At 45.8% G+C, this 14,659-nt stretch overlaps 1 protein-coding gene across 4 annotated transcripts in view; it reads right to left on the bottom strand.

Moving 5' to 3' along the window:
* Window positions 1-14,659, bottom strand: part of HHAT (hedgehog acyltransferase) — a 228,868-nt gene that overhangs the window by 60,087 nt on the left and 154,122 nt on the right. For all 4 annotated transcript variants that reach the window (XM_024551292.4, XM_045188340.3, XM_045188342.3 and 1 more), the window contains one exon: window positions 7,773-7,974. In XM_024551292.4, the coding sequence (XP_024407060.1) occupies window positions 7,773-7,974 (202 nt within the window). The remainder of the gene's footprint in view (window positions 1-7,772; window positions 7,975-14,659) is intronic.

Here is a 14,659-nt window from a genome sequence, read left to right as displayed (position 1 = left end):
TTCATCTTTCCTCACAGTGAAATTATTTCAACATTATCACTTCTAATAGCAGCAGTCAGCTTGACAGATGCCCTGTGCCTCTTAGAGTGTGCTCTTTCCTGCCACCCTCAGGGGACAGACCCTGGTCCACTGCGTGGACTGGACGGTTGACACCGGAGGAAGACGTCAGAGCCTCCTTGAATAAACTGTGGGTTTCGGTACAGGCTGGCAAATCACAAGAGCAGCGATACCAGCCCGCTCAGCTCAAACCAGGCCAGCAGCTGCTCAACATGCTTTTTTAAGCCACGTTTATTTCTAGGTGTTGGGAGGAATGTGAGATATTCTGGAAGTTCTGCACATTTATGGCTTCTCAGAGCTTTAAAAAAATAAATATACATATATATATATACACATACACACATATACATACTACATCTCACATACATAAAATACGTTGCACATAATACATAAATACACACTGTAAATAAAACTACGTGTGTAAAAGTATTTTTGCACTGTAAGTGTATGTACATTATTTGGGGAAGAAGGGCTCTCGCACCCTTTTATTAGTAATAGGAGCACTAGAAACCCAAGCTCTGCTACTTCCCATGGCAATTCAGATTTTGGGGGCAGAAAAGAGACACCGATTTAGAAACACACATCCAATCTTCAACATGTACACAGTGAGATTTTGCTTTTTCTCAAGTTCATCTATGGAAAACTGCTCGGCACCAGACTGTGATTAGAGTAACCACCACCTACCTGTGCTGTAGAAGCCGCAATCAGGGACTCAGGGGAAGAATCTAACCCCACTAGCCACCTAGAAAAGCCCAGTTTAGCCATTTACACCGAAGCCATGGCTGTCATCTTTGGCTTAGTGTTTTTCCCCAGATGACAACTCCCCAGAGTGCGAGTTCATGCTGTGCACTTAGCAGAGAGGGTGAACAAACAGCATACTCAGGGCCTGGCCCCTGCCTTGCTCCAGGCTAAGCTCAAGGCCGAGAGGAACTGAAAAGGCAGCAGGTCCAAGAGCTGGCCAGGCCTGGGCTGGTCGGTCCGTGAATAACTGAAAATAGATAGGAGACTCGGAAATGAAAGTTAAAAAGAACTTCTGAAAATGCTTTTGCCATATTAAACATTTTTGAACCTAAAAGTGGAATTATTTGCAGAATTCTACCTCTCAGACCAGAGGGGTTAAGGTTAGGGTTCAGATCCCCACAGAGAAGAAAATGAAGACCCAGCGAATCTCGCAGTGTGTTCCCTGCCTCGTTAATGGAGTGGGAGACACTGGAGGGGGCACCAACGGGTAGTCTTCCACCATGGAAGACACTACCCATAACAACAGGCATTGCTTTTTCCAGACCCAGAGGCTGCGCGAGTGCTAGCCAGCTGGCACAACAGGCTAATTTAAGGTGTGGGATTAATACGTTAATTTAATGCTCTCCCTTTTGGTTAAGTGGTTTGCATTTCTCCATTTCTAAATTTGACATTCAAATCCCTTAAATGGGGGCCCATCTGGCCTCTCTAACATCCTTTCCTCCATCTCCCTCGTCTGTCATGGCTTCTCCATCCGGAGTGCAGGCTCTGTGTGTGCTGGCCTGGAGTGCCTGTCTTCTTCTCTCTACCCACCTGTCCAATGCCCACTCTTAATTCTTCAGAGTCCTACTCAAGCCCCAGCTCTTTAACTGAGCCGTTCCTTAAAGTTCAGCTCACACTGACCACGGCCCCTCGTGAACATCAGCCGCCTCCACGACTCATTCTGGTCTCTCTGCACAGCATGCCTCACTCCGGTCCTTCACTCATCTGCACACGTCTTGCCTCTCCAACTAGATCATCAACTCCCGGGGTACAGGGAAGCTGACTCACAGCCCTATCTCCCGCCATTAACACTCTGACGTGGTGACACCAGCAATCTTTAACCTTGCCTCCCTTGACCCCTTGTTAACATCAATGACCACAGCCTCCATGAAAGAGCCTTTTTCTTGGTTTCTGTGAAATCCCCTCTGGATTTTCCTCCCACTTCCTGGCCCCTCCTCCTCCATCCAACTTCTGAATGTTGGTTCAGTCCCAGGCCGCAGCCTCATCTTCCCTTTTTGCAAGCTCTCTCTAGAAAGCTTTAAATGTTCCCATGGCTCCAATATCATCCACATTCTCCCAGATGTCTTCCTCCTGCCTAGGCCTCTCTTCTGAGCAATGCCTGGGAAGGCTAGGCCATTCATTATTTTTGATGTTTGCGGAGACAGGCCCATTTTTTAAGATAGATCACTGAGGCCTCTGCAGAAGATGGCTTTTGCCCCACGGTTTCATTGCCTCCTTCACCCAAAGCAGCCACTATAAAGATGACCCTCCTGATAGGAGGCCTGGCAAGAGGCTCACTCATGTCAGAGATGCATTCATACCCAACTCCGCACTTACAGGCTGACAGCTCAGGACACAGTCTGCACGGAGGCACTGAAGGAGGGAGCCGAAGAAAGGACTTAGCGGGAGGAACCACGCCTTTGGCTCAGAGTTCTCCAGTGCTCTGCAAATTGTCTCCCACTTAGGGCACTGAAAACATTTTTTTCATAAATGAGCAAATAAAGAAATGAAGGACAAGGTTGACTGCCTACGTGAGCTCAGTCTAGGAAGGGTTCTGGTCTGGAGAACATGGCTGGTCCGGAGTGAGCCCTGCTCTCCACTCGTTGAAGTGAGTCCAAGTAGCAGAGGAATAGCCAATCATGAGCTGCACGAGTCGATACCAAACAAGGCAACGCTTCTCAGAGCAGGTGGCTTTGTATTTGTTCAGCGAGTTAGCCGGGGCTGGGGCCACTCACCTCCAGTGAGACAGTTCTCTAGTCAGCGGGCCAACGTGCGCATCTTACCGGCTGGTGACTTAGGATCATGCTGATGATTTTACAATCCATTATCCTTTTAAATGGACTGATCTCTCAAACTCTTGGGATTTCTGTACCTGAATTTTAACTTCTCGATACAGCTGATCGACTGCATGGACATCACCACAGAGCCATGGTCTTCGGGTTCTTCCTGACACACCAGGGCATCGGATGCCTCGCAGAACCATCAGACTGGCCCTCCGTGACTGTCACGGGAGGCACGCTGCCTCAATTGAGGCTATAAATAGAAATTTTACTGCTTCAGAGAGAATATAAATCAGCTTAGCAGGACACTCTTGGGGCAAAGCAGAGGGGAGGAGGGGTGGGGGAGGAAGACACATTTATATTATTCAATGAAATGGAAATCAGGGGAGGCGGTGGTTAAAGAGCTGGAGACGGGGATTCTTCACTGTGTTGGAATAACCAACAAGCAGCCTTGGGTGTCGTCCTTCAAAGGAGAGCAAACTGAAAATTGGCAAGAAGTAGAGTCACTCTACTGATGCTTCAGAATATTTCCATTTATTAAAAAAATTTCAGCGCTGAACACAAACTCTGGCTCCCTGGGAGAGCACTTATACAGAGAGAAAGCATGTTGCTTCAGCAGTAACTTGTCTCTCTGTCCACCCCGCTTGGCGCTTTATGAAAATGCCTTTTGTCAGCTTCCTACAGCTCTGCTGGGTGAGTCACAACCAATAAGCCCCCCTCTCACAAAGCAGCAGGGCACTAGGAAGGCTAAGTTCTCCCTGCCCCTTCCTTCATCATATATATTCCGTACACCGAACATTAAATAGCATTTGGCTGTAACATTTTGTATCTACCCTGCTAAAAAATAAAATAACCCCCCTTTATAATGCTTAACAAGCCTCACCTTGCTAAGCTGTTCCAGTAGTCAATCCACATTCTTCATGCTGCTGTGGGAGCCTATTTCCCCCTGTACTCCCCTCAGTGAAGCCAGAAAATACCATCCATTCATTCAACAAATACATGCTGCATGTTACTCGGTGCCAGGCAATGGGATGGTGTCAAGAATACAGAGCTCTGACCTCATGAGGCTTATTATTCAGAAACGGAGCTAAGGATTAAGCAAGTTATTGTATAAAATATTCCACTGCAACGGAGGCAAGTACACCAGGAGAGAACACATGCAAGGTGGCCAGCACGGCCGCGTGAGCTGTTAGGTGAGACCTGATTGACTTAGGAGGGTCAGTGAAGGGCACCCAGCCAGGGTATTGTTCAAGCTGAAATCGGAAGGAGGAACAGGGGTGGAGGGGAAGGAGAGAGAGCATCCTAGGAGATGGAAGAGCCAGTGTGTGGGAGCTGAGGCTGGAGGGGCCAGACGCCTGTGTAAATGAACAGAAGGAAGAGCAGGGTGTGAGGGGAGAGGGGCGGAGAGGCTGAGGAGATGTAGCAAGGTCAAGCTCAGGCAAGGCCTCACATAAGTCGTTTTAAATATTGTGGACTTAGTCCTAAGAAAACAGGATACCGCTAAGGATTTTAAGAAGGACGACAGCATGGTTAGGATTTTATTGAGAAGCATCACCCAGCACTATGAGGATAATAAACTGAAGAAGGCAAAAGTAGAAGCAAGGAGAGTAGTTAAAAGCTACTTGGAAGACCCAGCAAGGAATGAGAACAGCTGGATCAGGATGACTCAGTGGAAATGAAATCAAGCAGGAGGTAGAATGTGTAATACGCACAGGAAGGACTGACGGGGGGCATGCAAAGAAGACCTCGTTGGTTTTGGACTTGAGTCACTGGAGAGATGATGGTGCCATTTGCAGAAACAGAGAGTGCTGGAGGGAAAGAAGCTGGTTGGAATTACTGAAAGGTAAGGAAGGGCACACGCGTTCAGAAGTACACATGCTAAGTCAGGGATATCTGGGAGATGTTCAAGTGGAGAGATTCGGCAGCCAGTTGGATATATGCGGTACCACACATTAATGAAGATCGCTCTTTTAATTTATTCTCCAGGAAAGAAAAATGTTCTAGACTTTTACCATGCAAAATGGAAATTGCCAGCCACACAGGGGCTACTTGGGTTTAAATTAATTAAAATTAAATAAATTGAAAAGTTAGTTTCTCAAAGTGCTCAGCGTGGCTAGTGACCACTGCGTTGGATGTGGACATTTCCATTGCTTCAGAAGTTCGATCAAACAGCCCCGCCTAGAACAGCCGAGGGCCGCTATCTCAACACTCAGCTCTGGCTGGTCTCTCGGTGACTGTTCAGCTGTCAGTCTGTTGACTCCAGGAACTAGAACCCTACGGTACTGTCTGCCCCAGACAACGCTTTGAGGTTGAAGATGACAAAGACATGGGAAAGGAGGACTGATAATCCTTGTTATTCAGACACCTTTCCACCTTTCTTAAAAGACAGGTGGAGGGCAAATGCCATGGAGAGAGTGTATAAGGGGCATGGGGAGTGAACCCACACTGTAAAAATATTGTCAGTGCATTTGGGGTGATTAATGTCAGATGAAAGTAAGTGCCAAGGAGGCATTAAGTTGTTATTAGATTCTGGCAGAAGAATAGGAAATGCATTCATGAGAAGAGAGGGAAGGAGGATAACTCAATTGGGGAAACAGTTTTTTCAAAAGGTTGTGTACCTTTGGAAGGTCAGCCATGTGTTTCTGAAGGAAAACAGAATCTGTGCTGACCTGTATAAGAAACAGAGTAACTACCAGAGGGAGAGCCCTTGGGTAGACGAGGAGAAGCATCCATTGCACATGGACCCAACACCGAGGCTGGATCAGACACCCAGCTAACCACTGGGGATTTGAACAGCAATGGGACCCTGACCTGCCACTCCAGGAGACCCTCGTCTAAACTGTCGGGATAAAGGAGAGCTGATAAAAGTAGGCTTTACAAAATACGTTCTTGTTCAACAAATATGTAATCAAACACCATGTTTGTAATATGCAGGGCATATGTTTCACCAACAATGCCTATTCAAAAAGTACTGTACTCCTAGGTGCCTAACTTGTGGGTAGAAATTCAAGTGGGGTGAACACCTGAGGGTCCTCAAACGGGCTGTGGAGGGACAGAGCAGAGGTGACAGGGCGGATGTGGAAGTGCTCCCCCAGCGAGTGTTTTCCCTGACTCCATTCATTTCAACCAGGACTAACAAGCCACATCGCACAGTCTGGGTTACCCTTCATCATTTTACATTTTACAGATTTGTTAATAACATAACCATTCGCTCAAACTCTACAAAGCAGTGCTTAACATTAAGTTCAAGGTTAATGTGAGACCTCCCATGAGGGAACACAGCGCTTCAGCCTGGGCTGAGAAGAGTTCTCTGGCTTTCACAGGAGGGCGTCAGGCTTTGGGGGTCAAGACCGCTCGGACTTCTGGATGGAGACGGAAGCCTTCATGATACCACCCTTTGTGGTTTTTTCTTTGTGTTGCCGTGACTTTCACCGAAATTTCACTTTCTATCAGAATAACTGACATTTCTTTTCTGCTGGCTGGTGGGTAATACTACTGAATAAAATAGCTATGTTTAAACACGTATAAGCATATTTAAATTCTTTTAGATGTGTTATTTTGCTATGTACTTTGTATCAATTTTTATGGAAATAACTGTTCACTTGTACTATGGCTAGCTTTACAGAAAAACACTCAAGTGTATTCTGTTTTGGTAGTGTTGGCTTTTTAAAATATGTATTTGCTTTAGTCACGTATACTGATGGAATTTAGCCACATTAATCATTTCCCACGAAGTTTCTTGTGTTTTATTGCCTACTGTGAACACTAATGCCAGCATACTGCTTTTTAGCTATGTTTTCAGGGCTATGAGAGGATTGCTTCATATTCAGAACTGATGATTTCCTGCAGGATTCTGGCATACCTACACACATTTATGTGATAAAACATTTATTCATAGTTTAAAATCACTTAAAGTGTATAAATCAAAGTGATTGATTAGTTTATTTTCCAAATATTTTTCCTGTAGAGTTGGAAACTTAAATCCTTAGCCTTTTTAATGCTACTATAACAGTAAGTATCCAATTAGCAAAGGTTAAAATACCAGCACTACTCAGGACTGACAAGGACATTCTCATGAACTGTTGGTAGGGATGTAAGTCGGCACACTTGGTCTGCAGGGTGGTTAAGAAAGAGTTAAACAGTATGCATGGCAACCTTAAAGGTGAGAAAACCTTACGTACAAAAATTCATCCAGGCTATGATACACCTCTCAGTGCAACTGCTATTTGCAAAACATCAGAATAATATGTTATTAATAACAGAAGGCTAAAATACATGATAGCCCATATAAAAGGGTGGTTAGACATGGATTTGGTGGCATAGAAAGGTGGTCCTGACACAACCATATCTCTGGAATAGTAACATTTGATTTAAATGGTGTGTGTGTACAGAAAGTATTTGGGAGAATGGGGGATTAACAGTGTTTTCTGCTGAGGTATTTTTCTCCTCTATTCTTGTCTAAATGTTCTAATTTTTATATAATAAACATATATTGCTTTCATAGTTAAAACATTAATGTATTTAATCCTTGCCTGAGAACATTTTTTCTTTGCTTTTTAGAGAGGGAGGAAGGGAGAGAGGCCAGCATCAGAGTGAGAGAGAAGCATCAATTGGTTGCCTCTGGTATGTGCCAGGACAGGGGATGTGACCACAACCTAGGTATGTGTCCTGACCAAAAACTGAACCCCCGCAACCCCTTGGCTACAAGAGGATGCTCCAACCAACTGAGCCACACTGGCCAGTGCTTAAAACATTCCGTTTTAAAAAATAGCTACATTAGACTGTTTTTTCCCTGTCCTACCTCCAGGCACAAGGGCTTTGAACCCACCTAGCAAGAAGGACCCATGATGCGCTGAATCTGATGATGGCCTTCCCTCCCAAACCTAGCACCCTGGCCCACCTGTCCCCTACCGCATGAGCAAGGCTCCTGCTCACCAGGCTGTCCTGGACGCACGGGGTCTCCACAAGCCTCCGGACTCCGTTCTCCACGGTGACTCCCAGCCAGTTGAGCGCTGCCCAGCACCAGAGGTAGTCGTGCCCACCATGCCAGTAGCTCACAAATGCAAAAGTCGTCGCAGTGGAAAAGAGTGTCCCCAGCAGGCCGTGCTGGGACCCGCCCACTGGGATGTACACGTACCTGGAGAAAGAAGAGGCTGTTAGGAGCCGTGCAAAGGGCTGTCCCTGCAACACAACCTGTCCCCAGGCTTGGCTTTTCCATCACACAGTGATAATCACCGTGAGCAGGCCCTTCCCTATTTCCAGGAGGCCGCAGAGCACTCCTTGAATTCTCCATCATGTATGGAGTTGGCAAAAACACAAGCCTCACCTGCAGGGCTTTAGGTTACATGAACACAAGGCTAAAGGGTGGTCGTTACCAGAACACACAGCACTTACAAGAGGCAGGGTGAGGAGTAAAGCATTTAGTTCCTAAAAGGGATGTGTCCAACCCTAGAAAGCCAATCGCAGAATGGCAATTAAGCTCTGGCTACATGGGATGCCGACATTAAAGGCAGGTATATATTTTATGGCTCCAACTACAGGGTCTGGCAGAAGTAATGCCTGCTTGAGTATGGTTGGTAGGGTAATAATATCAGTGTAATAAGTTATAGTTTTAATGTGAACATTTCACAAAAAAATGTCATATGTTGTGCTTGAGTGTGATATTGTTATGCTACAGAGTTACATGCTCATGATTTTTAATAGAAGATTTTGTAATTAAAAAGGGGCGTTATTTGTGCCAGTTTATGGTAAACCCAGTAGATGAGCACAGCTGCTGGAACAGCAGGAACTAGGTGCAGAAGAGGGTGCCACGGCTGGTCCCCCAGCTTTCCAGGCAAGTGGCCCAGAAGCAGTAGTGACTTCGCAAGGAAAGAGAAAATTTCTGTTTTCATGGGGCAGTCAAATTATGACCCCACATGCGCAGCCATCCCTGGGTACGCTCTCTACAGCTGAGACAGCTGCCTGACTGCATACCAGTGGGACCCCGTTCTTCTAATCAGTATTCTCCTGCTAGAGCTGGACAAAACTCACAGCTTGGGGAGGTGGGACCTGGAGAGCTGGGTACGTACCCTTCACAGTTTGTCCTGTCTGTATGTTAATTTTTGTAGGAAATTATGTTCTGAAAATCATTTTTGAATAGAACAGTTTTATAGGTAAGCCAAAAAATAAAAATAAAAACCACTCCTTTACCTTCAAATACAATCCAGTTTAGATTATTATTGTAATCTATTAATTATATGATCAGCTTAGACAGCCCAATTTTATGGATGGAAACACTGAGACAGACAGCCAGGAAGGGGAACAGCCAACCTGCATCTACGGCACGCAAGTCAATGTTTTCCATTACACCGCTGGGTTTATTTTGAAAAGCCTCTATTTTACACCCCAATCAGAAACAAACCAAAAAACATGTAGCCATTTCAGAAATAAGCGAAGCAAAGAAAATACCTTCTCCTGTGCAAAACCAAGACCATCTCTGGCAATCAAATTAGCAAATACGTATCAAGCACTCACTGCAAGTTAAGGGATCCCCTCAAATATGTAGTTAGGCCTCCGGGGCAGTCCTGGCATTACGGGAAACACAGAGACATCAGACATTGTTCCTGCCAAAGGGAGGGGCATAGCTGATTGTGAAACAACAGCAAACGCGCCCCACATTAAGCTGCACGATAAGGTACAAGGTAAACCACGAGGGTTTAAGAGAGTGGAGGAGAAGGGGGTGAATGGAGGAAAGTGGGGTAGAGGAGGCTTAATGGCAAAGGTCTCCACTTGGCAAGGCCCACAGGATGAGTTTCTCTAGGCAAAGGGGAGAAGGGCGGGTGCTGCACCATGGACTTGGAAGGAAGGGCTGGGCATTGAGCCAGAGAAGACTGAGAGCCCAGGCACAGTAGTTTTCATTGGTGTTCTGCTGCCCCCTAGAGGCTACGTGGTCATTGGGACAGAGTTCTCAGCAGAAGCCAAAAGAATCAGTTCTCGGCAAGGGACTGGATATAACTGCTGCCCGTCACTTTGCTCCATTTGGCTGGACTTACATTGGGTTGGCTAAACAGTCCGTATGGCTTTTTACATAACAAAACCCACATATTTTCATTTTCACCAATAACCTTACTAATTCGAATATTTTGAGTAGGTTGGCTACGCCCCACGTGATAGAACGTTGATTCTTCTCAGTGTCTCGATTTGATCACTATCAGCTTCAACTGGTCTACTCAACCATGAAGCATCGTCCAGCAAGAAATCCCCAGCATGCAACTTTGCAAACCACTTTGACACATTTGATCAGTCACTGCACCTTCTCCATACACTGCACAAATCTTTTTTTTTTTTTTGCATTTCAGTTGCATTTTTACCTTTCTTGAAGTAATAAAGCATAATATGCCAAAAATGCCACTTATTTTCTACCATCTTCAATACTAAAATGGCTACACAAAAATTCACCAATTTTGATTTTTTTAATATACTTTGATATGACATCTGTCACAATACAGTCTAACAAAGTTGTTTCAAATGAAGTTCAAAACCACTAAGCACTACTAGAGCCATCTTATGGGAAAAACCAAATGAATTTTTTTGGCCAACTCACTACAATCACTGCTGTGTGTCAGCAGGTCGTATACAAAAAAAGAAGCAGTGGTCAAACCAATTTCAAAAATATGAGGAATGACTATTGTTTATAACTTCGCATATAATTGTTTTATAAAGCAAGTTAATAGTAATACGAATACTCTTCTCACCTAACACCACTACTTCCTGTTGAGATTTCCACTGCATCTCACTATATTACGTTAAAGTGAGCTGCACTGTATATGTCTGAAAACCCAGTAGAGAATAAAACCCTCTCGTCATCCACAACCAGTGGACCTTAATGTTGGATCCAACTCCAAAAAGGGCGTGTTTTCAAGCTGGCGACTAGGAAGCATCAAGTCCCATAATTACATGCTCAGCTATTTCAGGCCTCTCTTGGCACGGTGGCTTTGTTACTATGCCTTCAAAGTGACAGCCGACAAAAATTCCTTTTCTTGGAGACATTCATATACGGCAGGTCTCCAGGGACATGAGGCTACTTGTTTTAAACCAGAAGAGGGTATGGTTTCCAGGCAGGAAGATAAAAATCACTCCTTCACTCTGAGTTTCTAGAAAGGAGTGGGTATGGCAGAAGGAGAGTACACAGGTTATTTCCTTCTACCAATTCCACCAGTCTTGTGTCAGTTCCATAATTAATAACAACAGAACCGTGTCCGTCTTTTAGAAAAGTAGCAGTATGACCCCACTTACTGAGACCCACTGCACAGTGAAATTGATTTCCCAGCGGAAGAAAGCACCGCCTTCTCAACAAAGCAAAAAGAAAAGACTTCTTGTCAGAGACTGTGAGAGCGGGTTTGCCCAAGTCCTGCCCCTGCCGGGAGGGCTTCCTGTGCTCACTGCCTGCAGAGATGCTGCTTGAGGAAGCCAGTACCACCTGCAGCCACCAACTCACAAAGTCAGTGCAACACAGCAAACCCCCAGCCCAGGGGAATAACCTCCATATAACGTAGATGTTACTAATAACATCTACCCTTTACTGAATATCTGCAAGCCAGGTGCTTTGCATATACCACTTCTAATCATTAAAACAACCTTGCACCCTGACCGGTATGGCTCAGTTGGGTGTTGTCCTGCAAAGTGAAAGGTTGCCAGTTCGATTCCCGGTCACGTGCCTGGGTTGCTGGTTCAGTCCCCGGTTGGGTTATGTACTGGAGGCAAATGATCGGTGTTGCTGTCTCACATCAATGTTTCTCTCCCTTTCTTCTCCTCTCTATAAAAGTAAATAAATGAAATCTAAAAACAACCCTGCAAGGTATTAATGGCAAGGCCTGTTTTACACAGGAGGAGTGAAAGCTGAACCTAGAATGCTCTGGTTTCAGAACTCCCAGGCCGGTATGCTATTATGCCATTTATCATGATGGGACCACTTCTTGGAGATATTTTCCTTTTATTTAACCAAATCTTCAAAGCAGTATCCACAGAAACATCCACTAATATTTTATTAACTGGAGAAATGTCCTTTGTAGGAAAGGAAACTTGCTTGGGAGAAAAACACTCATTTCAAAGGCATTTAGGCCAAAAAGCTCTGTCTCAGAGGCCAGAGGGATGAGTTCAGTTTCTAAACAAACTAGTTTCCCTGAGTCTCACAAGCAGAGGCTACCCCCCCCCCCTGTGTTGCCCAGGAGGACGTCCCGCAGCTAGCTGCCTGACTGTGTAAGAAATGGGGCATGAGAACTTGATGATTAGGGCTTGCCGCTGAGACGGTGTATGTGAAGGGAGAAGAAGAAAATATCTATTCTTCTCATATCCACCATGAAAAACTTGGGAATATGCCCTCCAGCTGGGGACAGGAGTGGCAAGAGTCCACGTGGTAAATACATTCATCTTAAAACCACGACGCTCCCTTTTTCCAGGACGCACACCACAGCTCCCCGGCTTGCCGCATTACCTTCAAACTCTTAGCCAAGGACTAACCCCAACCCAAGGTAACGGGATGGGGCACCTAAGCTGGTTTTTGCTGTCCCACAGATTAGTCGAGGTGCTTGCAGGTTCCCCGTCTTCAAGTACCCACTGCTTGCAGGGCTGAGGCAGACACCGTGTTCCAGCTCTGCCTTATCTTCCACCTTTACGTCCAGTAGTTCTCCTGACAAAATCTAATATCCTGAACAAATGGGGTTCTCACACCCCCGTCCTGTCTGGCTTTCCAATTCCTAGTCAGTCTACAAAATCCAGCTGATTTTCTGCCTCCTCCAGGAAGTCTCTTTTGAATATTCCAACTCTCTATTTAACCCAGCGAGCTCACTGTTGCCACTGGCGGAACAGTTATTCACCGAAAGATGTCTTTCCTATCCGGGCTGTTGCTGTAACTGAACGGTAAAGTTCCTTCGAGCAGCGCAGATGCGTGTGCACGCGTGTGTGGGCACGGGCACATGCTAACTGCTCGTCCGCAGTATGTATGTGTGTAACAACATAACTTTTTTTTATTTTTCGTAGCCTCAAACAGCTTCTAAACTAGTGGTAAATGTCATCACTGTCACAGACAACTAGGAACTAAGGGACGGTTATAAGGTCCTACTCCAGCTTTTGGGAGAGACTTCAGAGGACATTCCTTCCCTAAGAATGCAGACACGTACGGGACCCTGACATCTCTCCATACTTTGCAATCCTACTTATCCTAGTAAAGTAAAACGCATTTGGCCCCGAACCTCTAGAAATACCCCAACCTCAAGATACTGTAAAAATGAAAAAGTACTAGCCTTTTAAGGACTAGGGCCTCTAGTGGCGGGGAAGGGCAATACTTGTGGCTGCATCACACTGGCGGCGAGGTGACCTCGCCGGGCTCCACCTGGGCTCTGAGATGAGCTCCTGCTTAGAGGTCTTTGTGAAGCTGGCCGCGCCACCCTAAACCCGGCTCCTACAGGCAGTGGCTCCCCTGGCCTGACCTTGGCTGTGGCTTTGGCCTTGGCCTGCATGTGAGTTCTCTTTCTCTCAGCCCAGTGATGACCCATCAGTCAAACACTCATGCTCCAGGGGTCCAGACAAAGGCCTGGTGTCTAGCTCTCGCAAAGGAAGCTATAGATCTACTTATGAAAAGTTTTCAAAGGAAGTTGTACGCAGAAAAGAATATAAATTACTTTTGATATCTTTCTGTTTAGTATAGATGATAATGGAATTTTAATAAGTAAAAAGCAGCAGTCGGCTAATGGGCAACTACAGACTTGATCATTTTCAGAAGGCTAAGCGGGGGGCACTTTCAAAGCAGAGGGCACATTCTGAGGGGAGCTAACTCTCAGTTCTTTTACTGAAAGATGCTGGCTATAAGTTTTATATGCAATTCTGAAAAATTACCTGTTAAACAAATGCCATGCCCTGCTTGACAACAGAACACTGTGTAATTTATAGATTAAATGCAGGCTATATTTAGTCTACATTTAAAGTTCTAGGTTCAAGTAATTCGATGCCAACAAATAAAAAAATTAATGCATTCATTCCACAAAGCCAGTAGCTCAGTGGGCTTAAGTACTGTGCTGATGGGCTCCAGCCTCTAACTTCCATTGTAGAGAAAGACTCAGCTCTCCCTTCACAGACCAAACTCCAGCTCCTCAAAGGCGCTACCTTCCTCACTGCAGAAGAGGATGAGGCGGTATGAGTGGCTCGGCCCAGCTGTCCCCATCACTAGAACCGGCCCAAGTGGCAACAGCCACAAAGCCCAGGATGAGAAGGAGGGCAGTGCCTGAGAGACAGAGAGATGTGCCCTTGGTGTTGCCCTGCCCACTTACCAGTCTCTGTAACCTTGAGCTTGTCGATGAAGCCATGTCTGCATAAGTGTGTACACTGAGTTTATCCTGGGAGCACTGTAACTTTCTCAGGTATGACTTGCTGTGAAGACCAGAGGAGACGAGGTACGTGCAAGGAGCCTGGTGATTCTAACACTCATGTACTTACTAATAACAGGCCGGTGGTGGCGGCAAGCTTGCATTCAGGAAAAGCAAGGTGCCACTGTCCCGTGATTGCTATCCCTAGATCTTCACGAGCATGTGAAAGCACCAAGACCTCTGCCTGCTTGCTCAGGAATGCTCTTTACTTGAAACCATCAGCCTTAAGCCCGTCTCCATCAGAACCAGGTCATTCAGCACTAACAGCTTCAAGCTAACACCTATGTTGGCCTGTTGATTACGCTTAACCCAGAGGGTGGCCAGCTGGTCTCCTCATACCTGATACTGGCCATGAGGGGCCTCTAGAGGGCCTGCAGGAGGTCGGGATAAGCAGTCCCTACCACAATAAGGCCGTCACCAATA

The sequence above is a fragment of the Desmodus rotundus genome, chromosome 12, assembly GCF_022682495.2.
Source record: "Desmodus rotundus isolate HL8 chromosome 12, HLdesRot8A.1, whole genome shotgun sequence".
Taxonomy (NCBI): Eukaryota; Metazoa; Chordata; class Mammalia; order Chiroptera; family Phyllostomidae; genus Desmodus; species Desmodus rotundus.
This window is presented reverse-complemented; position numbering and strand designations above follow the sequence as displayed.